The sequence below is a fragment of the Panthera onca genome, chromosome F2, assembly GCF_046562875.1.
Source record: "Panthera onca isolate mPanOnc1 chromosome F2, mPanOnc1 haplotype 2, whole genome shotgun sequence".
NCBI lineage: Eukaryota > Metazoa > Chordata > Mammalia > Carnivora > Felidae > Panthera > Panthera onca.
Genome location: NC_138356.1, coordinates 853649 through 873173, shown reverse-complemented (window position 1 = coordinate 873173; position 19525 = coordinate 853649). Strand labels below are relative to the sequence as shown.

The 19525-nt window shown below is 38.9% G+C and overlaps 1 protein-coding gene across 2 annotated transcripts in view; it reads left to right on the top strand.

Annotated features, from left to right (window-relative positions):
• PRKDC (protein kinase, DNA-activated, catalytic subunit) overlaps nucleotides 1–19525 on the top strand; it is a 214317-nt gene that overhangs the window by 57769 nt on the left and 137023 nt on the right. For both annotated transcript variants that reach the window (XM_078441702.2, XM_078441703.2), the window contains 5 exons: nucleotides 795–1021; nucleotides 9185–9279; nucleotides 10983–11082; nucleotides 12195–12328; nucleotides 16029–16283. In XM_078441702.2, the coding sequence (XP_078297828.2) occupies nucleotides 795–1021; nucleotides 9185–9279; nucleotides 10983–11082; nucleotides 12195–12328; nucleotides 16029–16283 (811 nt within the window). The remainder of the gene's footprint in view (nucleotides 1–794; nucleotides 1022–9184; nucleotides 9280–10982; nucleotides 11083–12194; nucleotides 12329–16028; nucleotides 16284–19525) is intronic.

Here is a 19525-nt window from a genome sequence, read left to right as displayed (position 1 = left end):
AAGAGGAAATGTGAAGTTGGTATAGCACTCAAGTGAAAGCATGTCTATAGGTTTCCCGGTAAGAATTGCTAATTCCCTGATATCAGCACATGCATTACTCACCACTGCTCTGAGAAGCAATAAATATCACCTCTTCACATTTCCACAGTTAATTGCTTCTTGAATTCTAATAAGCACTGTAATCAGAGATTTTGCATGTAGCAAATAACTGGGGGTGTTAGGTAGAAGAACTCCCTTATTTCAGTGTTCAGTGTAGTTTTTCAAGTTAGATCTTTCCTATACATATGTAAGAGGGAATTATGTCTAGAGGGAAATAAAAATATTCAAATTTCCTTAGCTGTTTTTTTCAGGTATTTAGAGACTATGCCTTTTATGGAGACTGCTTTTACAGAAAGTTATATTTTCAGACCACATCTCCATCTGATTTTTATGTAGCATTACAATTCCCTTGAAACCTAGAAGGAGCTTATTTTCTTTAACCTCTGTAAAGCATCACAGATACTGTTATGAGGCAAAGTCAGCAACAAAAGCTCTTAGGATGTAGCCTTTGGGTTTCTTCAGGGAAAGGAGAGACTGTATTGTTGCTACATAATTAAAATATTGTTTCCTTTTTTCATGGATTTATCAGTTTGTTTAGAGGAAAGTGTTTTCATTTCGTCCAAAAGACATTGTTATTAGTCTGGATTCTAGACAGATTGGTTTTCTAGTGCTTATTTTTTCTTGAGTAGTGCTCTAAATGAATTTTCACCCAGAGCAGACCAGGGTGTTCAGTTGTCGTATACGTTTTATTGTAGGATGGAATTGTAGACCCTGTTGACAGTACTTTAAGAGATTTTTGTGGCCGGTGTATTCGTGAATTCCTCAAATGGTCCATTAAGCAGACAACACCGCAGCAGCAGGAAAAAAGTCCAGTAAACACCAAGTCACTTTTCAAGCGACTGTACAGCTTTGCACTTCACCCCAATGCTTTCAAGAGGCTAGGAGCATCACTTGCCTTTAATAATATCTACAGAGAATTCAGGTAAGTAAGCCATGTGACAGGGAAGAGTATAAAAAAGTTCTTTAAATTTTTAGTAGTGATTTTGTAAAGTGACTGGTGTTTATGTATCAATGTATTCATATATCAGACATTTAGTTAATTATGTGTCAGATGCTGTGCTGTTTTCTGGGGATTAAAAAATGAATTGAAATGCAGTTTGCATTCAGGAAACTCAGAAATACATACAAATGTACTGAGAAATACATACAAATACATACATACAGCAATACGTACATACAGAAATACATACAAACAGCAGTCTTGCAAATGCAACAGAAGACAATCCAGAGTCTTTTGGAGCACAGAAGAGGAGTATGTAATCCAACTTGAGTAGCTTAAAGAAGTCTTCCTATAGCATTTATACTTAGATGAAACTTAAAGGATAAATGGGAATCAGCCAGAGCATTTCATATCAAAGGGATGGGGTAGAGAGAAGAAATAGGGTGGTATATAAGGAGATAAAGACATTTTATATTTCTCAACTGTGGAGTTTGAAGTTTGGAAGGGAGTATAGTGAGATTGGCCAGGAGCCTTGGTTTGTAGAGTTAAAAAACATAGGTCACTTCTAGTGGCAACAAGTCCTTGGAGCAGAGAGCTGCATGGTTAAATTTCCTTCTAAAATTCACCTGCCCATAGCTATATGGAGAGTGGATCTAAGTGACATAAAACGGGGCCAGGACACCAGAGAAGGGATGTTTCAAGAAGTCCAAGAAAAAGATCATTCATCCCTGACCTAAGGTTGTAGTAGCGTTTATTCATTCATCTATTGTTACTTACTAAGAATATTGTATGCTAGTGATGTAAAGACTTAGCTAGTGATATGCTATGCTAGTGATATAAAGATATAGCCATTCATGAGGGTTGCATTTGAAAAAAGAGGTAGATAATAATTAATCACATAATTATAAACTTGTTGCTGAAGTCAGTTCTTTTAAGTAGTGGTAGATGATTACTACATAATCTTATAATGAAGAACCTAGCTTTGTTTGGTCCAGATTGCTTCTCTCAGGAAATGGCAGTTAAGATATGAGGGAAGCAATTGTAAAAATAAGATAGATGATAGAGGTAGAGACATGATGGATATAGATGGATGAATAGGAATCTCTGTGTTTATGTGCACATGCACACTTATATGAAAATTGACTAGAGTTTGAACCCACTAGGTTATTTTTATCATTTTAAACTGTGAAGTCTATAGGTACAGAGGAGCGTTGAAAAATAAGTGTGAATCTATCACTATTTTCAGACGACATGATACTCTATATAGAAAACCCTAAAGACCACCAAAAAACTATTAGAGCTAATAAATGAATTCAGTAAAGTTGCAGGATACAAAATTGATATACAAAAATCTGTTGCATTTCTGTACTTCGGTAACCACTTACCAGGAAGTGAAATTAAGAAAACAATCCCGTTTATAATTGCATCAAAAAGAATAAAATACCTAGGCATAAATTTAACCAAGGAAATGTAAGACCACAGAAAACCATAAGACGTTGGTGACAGCAACTGAAGAACACACAAATAAACGGAAAGATATAGCATGTTCATGGATTGGAAGGATTTATATTGTTAAAATGTTCATACTCCCCAAAGCAGTCAATATTTAGTGCAATCCCTATCAAAATTCTAATGGCATTTTTCACAGAAACCAAACAAATGATCCTAAAATTTGTGTGGAACCACAAAATACATTGAGGAGCCAAAGCACTCTTGAGAAAAAACAAAGCTGGAGGCATCATGCTGCCTGGTTTCAGACTATACTACAAAAGCTGTAGTAATCAAAGCAGTGTGGTATTGGCATAAAACAGGAAGATCAATGCAACAGAATAGAGAGCCTAGAAATAAACACAGGTAATCATGGTCAATTAATTTTGACACAGGAGCCATGAATAAACAGTGGGAAAAGGAGAGTCTCTTCAGTATATGTTGGTGTTGGGGAAACAGGACAACTGCATGCAAAAGAATGAAACTAGACTGTTATCTTACACCATACACAAAAATTAACTCAAAATGGATTAAAGACTTGAATGTAAGACCTGAAACCATAAAATTCCTGGAAGAAAACATAGGTGGGTAAGCTGTTTGACGCCAGTTTTGGCTCTGACTTCAAAAGCAAATGCAACAAGTGCAAAAATAAACATGTGGGAGGGACTACATCAAGTAAGCTCTTGACAGGAAACCATCAATAAAATTAAAAGGCAACAAAATGTGCTCCGTATCACTAATCATCAGAGAACGCAAATTAAAACCACAATGAGATATCACTTTACACCTGTTAAAATGGCTACTATAAAAAAGACAAGTAACAAGTGTTAGCAAGGATGTAGAAAAAGGGGAACTCTTGTGCACTGCTGGTAGGAATGTAAATTAGCATAACGACTATGGGAAACAGTATGGAGGTTCCTCAATAAGAATAGAAGTACCATATGATCCAACAATTCCACTTTTGGGTATTTATGCAAAGGAAATGAAACACAAATTCAAAAAGATATATGCACTCCTATGATTATTGCAGCATTATTTAAATTAGCCAAGATATGGGGCGCCTGGGTGGCGCAGTCGGTTAAGCGTCCGACTTCAGCCAGGTCACGATCTCGCGGTCTGTGAGTTCGAGCCCCGCGTCAGGCTCTGGGCTGATGGCTCGGAGCCTGGAGCCTGTTTCAGATTCTGTGTCTCCCTCTCTCTCTGCCCCTCCCCCGTTCATGCTCTGTCTCTCTCTGTCCCAAAAATAAATAAAAAACGTTGAAAAAAAAAAAAAATTAAATTAGCCAAGATATGAAAACCGCCTAAGTGTCCAACATGGATGAATGGATAAAGAAAATGTGGTAAATGGATATGATGGAGTATTATTCAACGATAAAGAAGAATGAATTCTTGCCATCTGCGAAAACATGGATGGACCTTGAGGGCATTATGTTAAGTGAAATAAGTCAGACAGAGAAAGACAAATACCATATGATCTTATTTGTAAAATCTAAAAAAAAAAAAAAGGACAAGCTCATGCAGTTGGTGGTTGCACAGGCCAGGAAGAGGGGTAGGCAAAATGGATGATAGAGGTCAAAAGGTACAAACTTCAGTTATAGAGGCATACCTCATTTTATTGTGCTTTGTTTTATTGCTCTTTACAGATACTGCATTTTTTAGAAATTGAGTTTAACTATTGGCTCTATTTTTCCAACAACATTTATTTATTTTGTGTCTCTAAGTCATGTTTTAGAAATTCTCATGTTATTCAAACTTTTTCATTTTTCCTGTATTTGGCATGGTGATCTCTGATTGATGATCTTTGATGTAACTATTGTAATTGTTTTGAGGTGGCATGAACTGCCATATAAGACAACTTAATTGATAAAGTTGTCTGTGTTCTGACAGCTTCACCGACTGGCTGTCCCCCCATTTCTCTCCCCCTCCTTGGGCCTCTGTATTCCCTGTGACACAACAATATTGAAATTAGGCCACTTAATAACTCTATAATGGCCTCTAAGTGTTCAAGTGAAAGGAAGAGTTGCATGTCCCTTGATTTAACTCAAAAGTTAGAAATCATTAAGCCTAGTGAGGAAGGCCTATCAAAAGTCAAGATAGGCTGACAGCTAGGCCTCTTACACCTGTTAGACAAGTAGTGAATGCCAAGGAAATGTTCTTGAAGGAAATTAAAGCTGCCACTTCTGTGAACACTTGGATGATAAGAAAGTGAACCCGGGTTATTGCTGATATGGAGAAGGTTTAGTGGTCTGGATAGAAGATCAAACCAGCCACAAAACTCCCTTAAGCCAAAGCCTAATCCAGAGCAAGGCCGTGACTCTCTTCAGTTCTGCGAAGGCTAAGAGAGGTGAGGAAGCTACAGAAGAAAAGTCTGAAGCTAGCAGAGCGTTTGTGAGGTTTAAGGAAAGAAGCCATCTTCATAACATTAAAGTGCCAGATGAAGCAGCAAGTGCTGATAAGTTATCCAGAAGATCTGGCTAAGATAATGAAGATGCCCACGCTAAACAACAGATTTTCAATGAAGATGAAACAGCCTTCTATTGGAAGAAGGTGCCATCTAGGACTTCTGTAGCTAGAGAGGAGTCAATGCCTGGCTTCAAACAACAGGCTGACTCTCCTGTTAGGGGCTAACCTAGCTGGTGACTAAGTTAGAGCCAGTGCTGATTTACCATTCCAAAAATCATAGGGCCTTGCAGAATTAGGCTAAATCTACTCTTATCTGTGCTCTCTAAATGGAACAGCAAAACCTGGATGCCAGCACATCTGTTCACAATCTGGCTACTGAATGTTTCAAGTCCACTGTTGAGACCTACTGCTCAGAAACAGATTCCTTTCAAAATATTACTGCTCAGTGACCATGCACCTGGTCACCCAAGAGCTCTGATGGAGAGGCACCATAAGATTATATGTTTTCATGACAGCCACACAAAATCCATTCTGCAGTTCATGGATCAAAGAGTAATTTTGACTTTCAAGTCTTTTTTTTTTTTTTTTTTTTTTAATAAGCTTTATGCCCAGTGTGGGGCTTGAACTCACAACCCTGAGATCAAGAGTCACATGCTCCATTGAGCCAGCCAGGTGTCCTGACTTTTTATTTAAGAAATATATTTCATAAGGCTATAGATGCCATAGAGAGTGATTTGTCTGATGAATCTGGGCAAAGTAAATTGAAAGCCTAGAAAGAATTCACTGTATTAGTGAATTCGCATTTCTTTATTAAGAACATTCGCAATTCTTGGGAAGAGGTGAAAACATCAACACTCATAGGAGTTTGGAAGAAGTTGGTTCCAGCCCTCATGGATGAGTTTGAGGGGTTCAGGACTTCACTGGAAGAAGTAACTGGATGTGATAGGAATAGCAAAAGAACTAGAATTAGAAGTGGAGCCAGAAGATGTGACTGAATTGTTGCAATCTCATGATCAAACTTGAATGGATGAGGAGTTGCATCTTAGGGATGAGCAAAGAAAGTGGTTTCTTGAGATGGAGTCTCTTCCTGGTGAAGATACTGTGAAGATTGTTGAAATGACAACAAAGGATTTAGAATACTACATATACTTAGTTGATAAAATAACAGGCTTTGAGAGGATTGGTTCCAGTTTTGAAAGAGGTCCAACTATGGGTAAAATGCTACCAAATAGCATCACATGCTACAGAGAAATTGTGTCTGAAATGAAGAGTTAATCGATGCAGCAAACTTCATTGTTGTCTTATGTGAAGAAATTGTCATAGTCACCCAGCCATGAGCAGCCATGACCATGACCCTGACTGTAGCAGTCAACACTGAGACAAGACCCTCTACCAGCAAAGTAATTATGACTTGCTGAAAACTCAGAAGATGGTTAGCATTTTTAAGCAATAAGGTATTTTTAATTATGTACAATTTTTTTAGACACAACACTGTTGTGCTCTTAATATATAGTACAGTATGAACATAACTTCATATGCCCTGGTGAACCAAAAAATTCACTTTACTCCCTTTATTGAGATCATTGCTTTCTTTTGGTTGCCTGGAATCAAACTCATAATACCTCTGAGGTGCCATACTGTAGAGTATGGTGACCATAGTTAATAATACTGTATTGCATATTTCAAAGTTGCTAGGAGAGTAGATTTTAAATGTGCACGTCACAAGGAAAAAGACTTTGTATGTTGATGGATGTTAACTAGACTTACTGTGGTGATCATATTGTAATATACACAAATCTGGAGTCATTATGTTGTGCTCCTAGAAGTATTATAATGTTGTATGTCAGTTATGCCTTACTTAAAAAAACTGTGTAAAGTTTGTTGAATAATAATAAAGCAAGTTCTTGTATACTCCTACCTAGGTTAAGAAATAGAGTATTTTCAGAATTTTATACCCTCCTCTGCACTGAACTAATCATTCTTCCTTTGTATTACTTATTCCCCTTTCTTTTTTGTTTCATTTTGTGTGTGTGTGCCCTAACCGATATACTCTTGCATTTTGAAAAGCTGTGAAGGTCAGTGTTTTCATTGTTAGGTGAAGTATCCTGGGATAATCCGCTCCGTGGAGACTAGTTGGCTGTAGCTCCATGAGAGATTACAGGAGCCCATTCCAAGGAAACAGAGTGACAAGGTTCATGTCAGTTTTAGAAAGCACAGCTCTCCAGAATGGTGTGAAGTAGACCGCTAGCTGACATCAGGGAGAAATATCGTCTGAGGGTGTGGACTGCCCTTGAACTGCAGCGTCTCACTTCCCAGGAGTCCATCCCCCATATGTCAGGAGCATGTCAAAGCAAAATTCTCTTGTGGGATAAATGAGCACTGTCAGCTGATCCAGGCTGAAATTGGACAGAAGAACTTCACCTGATCATGGCAGGCCAGGTTAAGAGTGGAATTTGGGCCATATTCCTTCCAGGTCGAAAAACCCATAGGGGCGCCTGGGTGGCTCAGTCAGTTAAGCGTCCGACTTCAGCTCAGGTCATGATCTCGCGGTTTGTGAGTTTGAGCCCCGCACCGGGCTCTGTGGTGACAGCTCAGAGCCTGGAGCCTGCTTCAGATTCTGTGTCTCCCCCTCTCTCTGCCCCTTTCCTGCTCATGCTCTGTGTCTCTCTGTCTCTCAATAATAAATAAACGTAAAAAAAAATTAAAAAAAAAAAGAAAAACCCATAATAATGGTGTTTTGGTGGAGATGGCCGTTAACCAGTCTCTTTCTTGGGTCTCATGTCTGAATCAACTTGTGTCTCCTCTTGAATATCCCCTTTACTTCTTTCCTGTGTTTGACCTTTTGTTTTATTTTCCTCTGTTGTCTTCTTTTTTGGATATTCTCATTTGTTGGATCACATTCCAAGAGGCTTTTTGAGAGAGGTACATGAGAGACAAATTTTTTGAGACCTTGCATGTTGAGTAATATAAAAACAAGTTTTGTCTCCTTTCTGCATGCTGGTAAACCGTTTTGCACACCTTTCTTTGGAAGCACAGTTCTGAGTTATCATTTTGTCATGCCATTTCTCTACTTACCTACTTTTACCTCGTGTTGATACCTAAGATAAAAGCTATTGAACTCAGCCCGGCCTTCCAAGACCTCCCCAACTTTTTCAGTGTCATCCCCAAACTGCTGTTCCAAATGAACCTCTTTATTTACAGTACTGCTCATTTGCTTGCTGTTTCCTGTGTTTTCCATCTTGCTTCCACGTCTTTGCCCATAGCATACATTTATTGGTACTGTCCTTTATTTTCAGTGTCAGGTCTGGGTGTGCGACACTGGGGGAGATGTGGAGCTTGTAGAGTTCTGACGGGCCCTGCCCCTCCTAGGATTCAAACTTGAAAGAAAGAAAGAAAGAAAGAAAGAGGAAGGAAGGAAGGAAGGAAGGAAGGAAGGAAGGAAGAAAGAAAGTTCAGTACTCCTGCCAAACCAAACACCAGTTAGTAATTCTTACTGTAAGGGTTCCATCTTCTAGCACCTCGCTCCAGTTCGTTTGCTCCAGGAACGCACTTCTTCCCAGTGGGCGGTACAGTGACCCAGCACTTCATCACACAAGTAGAACTTGTAATTCATACTTTTCTCTGAACTCCTCTAAGATTTAGTGCCTAGCCCTGTCACTTTATACTGAATCATTTACTGTCCTGTGTTATTAAGGGACAAAATTTCCAGGGAGAGATCTGGCCTCTGCCTTTCACCCGCCCATGAGTTTACCCTTTATAAGAAGATGGTCCACAGACACTGTTGACTGAATTAATTATTTCCATTTGCCTGACGTGGTTCTAAAAGGCTTAGTGTTTACTGTTGATGTTAACTTACTTTTGGATTGGATGAGAGCTTTTGAAATTCTTTGATTTGGAAAGAATGTGGATATGGTATGAGATCTTCTTTTCTATTAATTTTGATGAGGTGTGTGGAAGTGTGGTCAGAACAGTGGTTCCAAGGTTATGTGCTCTGAGCAGTTCCACAGATGGAAGGGTACTTGTATGCAGAGAAAAAGCCGGTACCACGTCTTTTGGTTTATGTAGTTTTTGATCTGCTCTTGAGGAAGTTTTCTTCTTTGAAAAGCATTTGTTGTCACAGGTTTTAAAACATTTGAGCCATTTTTTAAAGACAAATTTAATTTGTGTATTTTTTTGATAACACTTTTTTCCTTTGTCACTTCTGCTTTATTGTTTTTCCTAGAATATTGAAGTTCACTACTCTTTATTTTACAGGGAAGAAGAATCTCTAGTAGAACAGTTTGTGTTCGAAGCATTGGTTATATATCTGGAAAGTCTGGCCTTAGCACACACAGATGAGAAATCCTTAGGTAGGTCTTACCTGAGCTTTTTGTTTGCGTGCCACTTGTTAGCCTGACAAGTTTTCAAGAGCTTTTCCGTTCAGGAGTTAAGCCTCAGGTAGTTCTTCATAAGATGATGCTTTTTTTTCTCCCGTCTCCTCCTTTAGGATGATAAGTGTGAAGGGGGGGATGTGCCCCTCCAGTACCTCTAATGCAGTTTGTGTAAGTCTTCAATGCTCACCGCCTCTAAGACCTTGTGCCCTTGGTGGCCACTGAGCTTGACCCCTGGCTGGTCAGAGATCCCACCCAGGGCAGGTGGGACAGTTTTATTGTGCAGCTCCAACGAAGCCAACCAGTTACTATGATGACACAAAATGTGAGAATATACGATTGCACCATGTAAAGAAAGCTGGTTGTAATAGCCACTGAAAAGGGCAATATAGATCTCATTACAAGAATGTGATAAAGCTATTTCTACCATAATTAAGAAATAATGTAAAATAGTCAGAAATAGACTTACTATGAGAGTAATAGATGGTCGTTTTTACAATTATATTCTGTCCTGTAGTCAGTATGAGTATTGTGGAATTTCTGGGCTGGAAGGCTTCTTAGACATCTTACCAGAGAACGTAAGTGACTGCTGTAGCTTACATAGCTGTGTGTGACAGAACTTCTCTTTGACTTACTCAGATTTTATTTTCTGTTGTTTTCTGTTTTTTTGAAAGACAGGTTGAGCTCTATTATCCTTCATGTTGATAGCCTGCTATGGGTAAAATTGCTTAAAATTTGGCCCTTGCGATCAAAGAGCTTAAAATTGCTCTGTTTATCTTGACATCTTATATAGGTGTATTTTGTCAACAAATGAAACTTGACTCTTAAAAATCACTGCCATGTTTTCAAAGCATAGAAAGAAAACTTTTTCTTAGTAATAGAACTCAGGTTGGGTAAGGCTCCTTTCCTAAATAACCCAAGATGTTTGTGAATGGTTTTACTCATTTGCTTTGATTCTCCTTCAGCGGCTGTATTATTAAGCTATAATACAAGTGGGTTTTTTTTTTTTATTTAAAAAAAAATTTTTTTTAATGTTTACTTTTGAGGGAGAGAGTGTGAGTGGGGGAGGGTCAGAGAGAGAGAGGAAGACACAGAATCCAAAGCAGTCTCCAGGCTCTGAGCTGTCAGCACAGAGCCCGACACGGGGCTCGAACCCACGTGAGATCATGACCTGAGCCGAAGCCGGATGCCTAACCAACTGAGACACCCAGGTGCCCCTAAGCTATAATATGGTTTAACCTACATACAAAGAAGGCAAGGTCAAGGAATTTATAACCCCTAAATAATAGCCTTAAGTTGAGGTGCACAGGATCTGGCCTGGCATGCGGGTTTTGTAATGCCTGTACAGTCCTCCACCTCAGATCCATTATGTGAGTCTGTGCTTTGATTGGCTGAGGGCTGCTGGAACAGTTTCTTAGTAGGTACAGTGTTGCTGTGTGTGAGTGTGTTTGTGCATGTGCGCTATACTCTCCTGCAGTCTTAAATGTGGGTTTCGGTTTTGTTTTGGGACAGTGTAAATCGTTTATTTAAATTTTGTTTTCTGAGGGATGAAACGATATTGACTCTATTGTAAAATTACCTTTTTAGTTAAAAAATTAGGTCGATAAATGTATAATACCAATTTATTAACAATAACCAGCTATATAACTCCTTTGGAAATGTATTTTTATACTCGAGAACAGGTACAATTCAACAGTGTTGTGATGCCATTGATCACCTGAGGCGTATCATTGAAAAGAAGCATGTATCTTTAAACAAAGTTAAAAAAAGACGTAGGCCACGGTAGGTGATATTGCTTCCTTTTTAAATTTTTTTCCAGCATAAAACTAATTTTCAGTTAACGAAAGAAAATCTGGAAGGAATGTGTGGAAGCATAGAGAATTTAACCAAGGAATGTGTGGAAATAGGCGGAGTCAATTTCTAGGACACTAAAAACTTTGTGTTTGGAAATGCTTGGTTTAAGGTATAAATTTGTAACTGAAACATTTATTTTGAGTACAGATTTGATGTGGAATTACTTGACTAGAAAATTCATGAACTATTGTAGAGTAAATTTGAAGTATAAGAACTGAAATATTGAAATGGTAGCATTTTAACAGTCATGGAAATTTAGAATTATGAAATGAAGCTACCTAAAGCTAAGACTGGCTTATTAACCAGTGGTAGCCAGTCTTCTCTCTTTCCATTCTAGCAAGGTCTCCCATCAGGATGGGATGTGCCATGCATCAGCCCCTCTAGATCTGTGGATCTGTGCGGGGTGTCCGGGGTGTCCACTGGCTGCTACCACTGTGACGAAGTATTGGCACATGTAAATTGGATATTAGTATTTCCTCTGTTGTTTTAAAATTGATTCTTTCAGATCCTGTTGTTAACTTTTGACCTCTCTAGATCATTGGTTCTCAATCTGAAGCAGTGATCAGCATTACTTGAATGTTTTGTTAAAACACAAGTTGCTGGGCCCTGGCCCCAGAATCTTCCAGCAGGTCCGGAACAGGGCCAGTAATTTGCATTTCTGCCAAGTTTACAGATGATATTGATGCAGCCAGGTCAGGGGCCACAATTTGAGAGGCACTACTTTAGATCTCAGATCCCCTTTTGTTTTAAGGTACATTGAAAAGGAAACATGAAAATATTGGTGCTGTTGTTTTAAGAAATGTTTTTTAAATTTTTTCCTCAAAAAAAATTGAAGGTAAGCAGCATTTAGGACCTATTTAACCTGTGCCATTTTGATTGTATGCTAATGATAATACATTAAAAATAAATTGAAAGCCTTTTGATGAGGTTTCTACATGTATTAGTATGGCAAAATTGAGTTTATGATTTCTAGATTCTTGGGTTAGCTAAATACTAAATGTTGGGGCGTGCATTAAATATAGTGTGTCGTCTCCACATAGAGGATTTCCACCCGCGGCATCATTGTGTTTACTAGATGTGGTCCACTGGCTGTTAGCCCACTGTGGGAGGCCCCAGACGGAATGTCGACACAAATCCATAGAACTGTTTTATAAATTCGTTCCTTTACTGCCAGGTATTGTGATCTTTAAGTCTTATAAATTATGGGTTTTGCTTTTACCACCAGTTTAGAGATGCGTACTTATTTAAAATGTAAGCTTTCTATTATTCAGATGAATGTAACAAATGTTCCTAATAAAAAGATAAGTATGTTCAATAACCATTATGGATCGTTTGCATGGTAAAGGGTAAACTATGGGCTGTACGTTTCACAAAGATTTACAGAAAGAAAGAAAAAAATGCTAATTTGATGTCAAGTGATACAAAGGAAATAAATTTAGAATATCCCAGTATCTTTTTTATTCTACTACATTTTTGCTTTTCTATCTCATTTAAAAGAAATGAAGAAGAGTTGGATAACCATTGCGGTTGTCAACATGATATTCAGTTAAGATTTAGAAATTTTATTTATAGTTAATGAAATACTGCAATGTTTTTATTTCACCATGTGATTAATAAGAAATTGTTAGACTCCTAAATTTGAATGATCTCAGATTACTGTGAGATTAAAGGAAAGCAATGAGCTTGTGCTTATTAAATAACTATTACCCTAAGTCATTGAATTGTACTTATAGTCTTGAAATAATTACTAAATTTCTTAGGAATAAATGTATTGTTCTGTTTTCTCCAGTAAGTCCGAACCGAGCTTTGGGAGCATGGGTGTAGGGAGGCTGTGCCTCAGGACAGGCCCAGGCCCTGGCTTCCCCCTGTAGAGTGCACTGTGCACGAGTGCAGAACCAAGATGTGCTGTGGTGTGTGTGTCTGGATGAGAACAGTGACAGTGCACTACAAATCATGAGAAAGAGCCGGTCTTTTTAGAAAATGGGGTAGAGTACTACTTTGGGGCTTTTTCCTCATGGAAGAAGAGGTGAAAATTACTTGGTATAGTTCTAAAACTTAGAAGATTATACATTTTTTATACTATGGAATATATTATGTTGTTATATGCTATAGATTTATAGAGCATATATTACAACTCTATTTGTACTACATATACTATTTGGTATACAAATATGTAGTATATATTTGCTTATTGCCTCTAGTTAACAAAGTTAGTTTCTTTTTTTTTTTTTTAAGTTTATTTTGAGAGAGAGAGAGCATGACTAGAGGAGGGGCAGAGAGAGAGGGAGAGAGAGAATCCCAAGCAGGCTCCATGCTATCAGTGCAGATCCAGATGTGGGGCTTGAACTCACAAACTGCAAGATCTTGACCTGAACCGAAACCAAGAGTTGGCCACCCAGGTGCCCCTGCAAAGTGAGTTTTCTTACGTTGTCATTGTCACAACAGTCCTGTAAAGTCCATGAAGATTGGACGAGGTGGAGCGGTGGGGCATGTTTTCCTTATTTTTAAAGGAAACTTCGGCCCAGATATTATGTCAGTGGAACCAGTTGGCAGACCCGTCCTTCCTTCAGGTTGGGTCTCTGGCTCTCCTGTAGCCCACACAATTTCCAGTGACATCAGCTTGACTGATCCCATACATTTCTGTTGTTCTTAACTGCCTACAATAGGGACCTCACATATTTTCAATGAAGTAAGTGGACCTCTGCCTCTCAGAATTGTTTCCGTTACACAAAGCATGCCAAGTAGTTGGTGAACCTTGGCCTATTGCCGACATATACTTTGCATAAAAGGGATGAGCATTCCTTGGCTTATCTCCTCTGTGCCCTCCAGTTGTGCTTCCACCCCTCTCTCTGCTATATTTAACTCCTACTGGTATTTTGGGTTTTTGTGAAGGTTTTTTAAAATTCCAGTTAACATACAGTGTTGTATTAGTTTCAGGTGTATAATATAGGGATTCAACACTTCCATATATTACCTGGTGCTCAGCAAGCCAAGTATACTCCTTACCCGCCACCTGTTTAAGTGATTCTCCCTCCCCACTTCTGTCTGGTAACCGTCAGTTTGTTCTCTGTAGTTAAGAGTCTGTTTCTTGGTTTGCTTCTCTTTTTTTCTCCCCTGTGTTTATTTGTTTTGTTTCTTAAATTCGACACTTGAGGGAGATCATATGGTATTTATCTTTCTCTGACTTACTTCACTTGGCATAATAGTCTCTAGCTGCGTCCATGTCATTGTAAATGGCAAGATTTCATTCTTTTTTGTGACTGAATAATATTGATACCACATCGCTTCCTTATGCATTCATCAACCAGTGGACACTTGGGCTGCTTCCATATCTTGGCTGTTGTCAGTAAAGCCGCCTCCAGTGATTTTTAAGGGACAGTGTTAAGTGTCTCTTTATTGATTGATTGGTTGGTTGGTTGATTGACTGAGAGAGCGATGCAGTGGGGGCGGAGCAGAGGGAGAGAGAGAATCTCAAGCAGGCTTCACACTCAGTGTGGAGCCCGATGCGGGGCTCAATCCCATGACCGTCAGATCATGCATGATCTGAGACAAAATCAAGAGTCAGCTGAGCCACTCTTTAGTGCCCTACAGGAGTACACTGTCACCAGGTGTGCTAGGTAATGACATGTGTCAGGGGCTTCTGACTTCTGATGTTCATGTTGGATGGAAAGCCAGGGTCACAGCAGCTATAGTTTTGAGGAGGAGACTGAGGAGGCAGGGATCTGGGACAATTCCCAGCTGTCGGAATATGCTTTCCCAGGCCCATCCGTTCTCTGTGTTCCCTTGTCCTCTCCTTTCTCTATGCCTGTCTTTCTCTGTCCTTCCTGTACTTTCTCTTCTATGACTCTTAGCTAGCGTGTGAGAGAGAACTTAAATATTATTTTTACCCATTATTAGTTTTATTTTCTTTGTCAGTTTTTAGTGAAAATAATGGAAAGTTTGATGTTTCTGTCTGAAACAAACCCTGAAAACATGATATTGAATCTTTGCTTATATAGCTAATAGGTATTTTTTTAACACAATAGGGAAACTGTTTCTCACTACATCAGAAATACTTTATTCTTTTGCATTCTTCTTTAACTTCATTAGAATCAGGATGATTTGACCTTTTGAGAGTCCCTGATTTCAGAGCATGCAAAATAAAATGTAATGTTTTTTCATTTTCAGTTTAGAAAATGATTGATACCTGAAAGAAAAGATGTCTTTTAAAACAAATAATTTGAGTCTTTTATTTAGCAAAAACTGCCCTTACTGTGTGATATTATAAGCACTTTTTCAAATATTAACTACTTCATTAATCTTTGAAGGAACCTCAAAGGTAAATATTGTTAAGATGAGAAAACCGAGACACAGAGAGGCAAGGTCCACACAGCCAGGAAGTAGGATAGGAACTTGAGAGTGGCAGTGCTCTTTTTGTGTTTATTCTTTAAATTACTCCTGAGAAAAGGGACAATAGTTTTCAAGAAAAAAGGCAAGGGAAAGGATAGGACATTTATAGCTGTGCAAATGGTATCCAGCCATTTTTATAATGTTTAAAGTAACTGAAGAGAATGGCTTTGGTGGAAAGACCTTGGCAGTAATTACAGTGAACCAAGTTATGATTACTATGGTTAAAAAAAAAAAGATTATCCCTTATCATTCTGAAATGTTACTGCTCTGGTAGATGCTTCATATGGGACTTTTATGGAAACTATATTTGAAATACTCTGATATTGCCAGCCTGGTTCTGCTCTGGTTCTTTTTGTTAACATATCCTACTTAATTCTAGCTTTGTTATTGTTTATTATTATTATTATTGTTATTTATTACAGTGATTAATTTTAATCATGTGAAAGTCATTTGTATGTGTGTTTTAATCTTGTTTCTTTCTTAAGGCAACAAATCACCTTCTTTGTGGCTGAAAGAGATTCTCAAGAGCAAAGATCCTTCCTTTCTCATAAACATGTTTGAGGGGGGTGGAGGAGGCTGTGGTCGGCCGTCAGGCATCCTTGCTCAGCCCACCCTCTTCCATCTGCAAGGGCCGTTCAGCCTGCGAGCTGCCCTGCAGTGGATGGACATGCTTCTGGCGGCGCTGGAGTGCTACAACACCTTCACTGAGAAGAAAACCCTCGCGGCACCTGAGGTCCTGGGTGGGTAACACCTACGCACGTTGCTGCGGTCCAGTTCTGCCTGGAGCCCTTCCGGGCAAAAGTGCAGCGAGGTCTTTGACTAGACAGATGCCCCTGTCAGCATCGTAGTTAACAAGGGCGATAAGAGGAGCGTTTATTCAGTCGCTGCGTTATCCTTTAAGCTCACGTGAGGGCGAGAGTCTGGTGCACACGACTGAGGCCGTGGACACCTGTCTGGCATCTGTACTTCTTTTGTGTCCTGAACAGGTTCTTGATGGCCCTTTTACCAAGTGGCCTTTTGAGGCTGTCATTTGCTTTAGCACATTACAGGAGTTCTTCCTGGGCACCTGGCTGGCTCAGTCAACAGAGCATGTGACTCTTCGTCCCGGGGTTGTAGGTTCGAGCCCCTTTTGGGTGTAGAGATTACTTAAAAATAAAATATTAAAAAAAAAGCGTTTATCGGGGCGCCTGGGTGGTTCAGTCGGTTAAGCGTCTGACTTCAGCTCCGGTCATGATCTCACTGTCTGTGAGTTCGAGCCCCACATCAGGCTCTGTGCTGACAGCTCAGAGCCTGGAGCCTGCTTCAGATTCTGTGTCTCTCCCTCCCTCTACCCCTTCCCTGCTCATGCTCTGTCTCAGTCTGTCTCAAAAATAAATAAAAACATTAAAAAAAAAATTAAAAAAATGTTGATAAAAGAGTTCCTCCTAACATGAGGCTCTGTGATCGTATGTTTCTGAGTAGCATGTCTTCATTTTTCTTGCATTTTCCTATTCCTTAGTGTTTTTACTGTAGTATGATGATAACAGTGTTGTTTGCAAAGGATAGTATGCAGGGTGGAGTGTTTGGTGTGCTCCTTGGCCCGTGCCGGGAAGAAGGAGATGGCAGCCTCCGTCCTTTACGTGATCTAAACGGGACCTGGGAAAGCAGGGGGTGGTTCCTGGGAGGTGCATCTCTGAGAATACAGCATCTGGAGCCAACTGTAGCTGACAAGTACGCTCTAGGCTTCGAGGTTCTCTGAGCAGGCTGTTCGGGGTGTCCACCGAAATCCTCTCTCGTGGGCTAAATATCCAGCTTGCCACTCAGAACATGATATGTTATTTCAATGATTTTCAGTGTAGACAGAGCATCCATTCTGGTAGTGGTGCTGGTTGGCTAAAGGAACTACCAGTCTCTCTTTAATTCTGTCAGAGGTGAGGTGTCTTGGGGATTTGGGAAAAAGAACCAGGTTGTCTTGTTGTCTTTCTTTTAGCTTGAGAAAGTTGGAACCAAACATGGTGGGGTGTGTGTAATGTGTGTGCACGCACACACACTGGGGTTCCGGAAAACAGATTTTATACCATTTTGAGAAGATCTGACTCTCTAGGATGGGATTCTGCATGATTCTAGTATGGGATTCTCAGAGGGATAGGTCAGAAAAGTTCTTAAACTTTAAAAATAGCAATAGTAGCTATTCAGTTGCAAATAGTACCTTAAATTTGTTGTTGTTTTTTTTTAATTTTTTTTTTTTAACGTTTATTTTACTTTTGAGACAGAGACAGAGCATGAACGGGGGAGGGTCAGAGAGAGAGGGAGACACAGAATTGGAAGCAGGCTCCAGGCTCTGAGCCATCAGCCCAAAGCCCGACGGGGGCTCGAACTCACGGACCGCGAGATCATGACCTGAGCCGAAGTCGGACGCTCAACCGACTGAGCCACCCAGGCGCCCCCTAAATTTGTTGTTTTAAGAGATCTCGTATATCATTTTGAAAATTTAAGAAAACAAAAAAAAGTATAGGAAATATGTAAAACCTAATTGCATTCCCTAGTGACAGACACTAAGACAGTTTAGTGTCTACTTTTTAAAACTTTTTCTATGCGTATAATATATATATTTAAAAATTTTTTTTATTTTTTAACATAATGGGTCATATGCATGCTTTGCTATAATTTGATTTTTAAAATGAAACTTAACTTTAAAAAAAGTTTTTTTTAATGTTTATTTATTTTTGAGAGAGACAGAGACAGAATGTGAGTGGGTTAGGGGGAGAGAGACAGGGAGACCCAGAATCTGAAGCAGGCCCCAGGTTTGAGCCCGATGCAGGGCTCGAACTCACTTGCTGTGAGATTATGACCTGAGCTGAAGTTGGACGCTCAACCGACTGAGCCACCCAGGTGCCCTGAAACTTAACTTTTAAACAGAAAGTTAACATACTGGATGTCTTTTTATGGCAGTGTATATACCTTGAACTAATTTAAATGACCGTGTAATACTAAATAATGCAAATGTGTCACAATTAAGCAGTCTTCAAACTGTTTTATTTATTTACCTTGTGAGGAGTGGGAGACATTAAAAACAACACACCTTCTTTCAAACTTGACCAAAAAAAAATCCTCTTTGCTTTAAGTAATTGAAAAAATTAATTTCTGGTGTGTGTCGTAAATGTGGGCATTTTACATAAAATTGTTAACATTACTTAAAAAATGTATTCAGTGGAGGCTAACTACTGTAGAGATTTTTTGTTTAACATCTTTATTTTTATTTAATTGCTTTAAAATAGTTTTTTATGGCAATTTTGCAAAGCTCCTGAATTATTATTACTGTTCCATACCCTTCACATTTTTTATCCTAAGTATCATGTTATTATGCTTATGTTTTTATTTACTTATAACTCTACATCTTTGCAACAAAACGGTCTACCTGTTACAAGTTTCTTCTGTGTTGGGTTATCGTGGCCTTTGTTATTAGGGCACATTTTGTGTATTACCACCATAACAATATAAATATAATATTTTGATAAATAATTATTATATATAAGAAGTAAAATTATATGGTTAGAATTTTGTTTTTGTTTTGTATAGGTTTTACTAAGAAAAACTTACCTAAGTGAGTGCCATATTTGAATAATGCTAAAATGTTCATTTTTTTTTCACATTTAACATACCTGTTAATTAGAATGTGTCATACAGCACATTGTTCATTGAATTTAAGGATATTTGGTGTTTGAGAATGAAATTCTTAATATATTTTCTCTTAGTTCTTTTGAATAGATAGTGACCTGTCATCAGAATTATTATTTTTTTTTTTAATTTTTTTTAACGTTTATTTTTGAGACAGAGAGAGAGCATGAATGGGGGAGGGTCAGAGAGAGGGAGACACAGAATCTGAAGCAGGCTCCAGGCTCTGAGCTGTCAGCACAGAGCCCGACACGGGGCTCGAACTCACGGACCGTGAGATCATGACCTGAGCCGAAGTCGGCCGCTCAACCGACTGAGCCACCCAGGC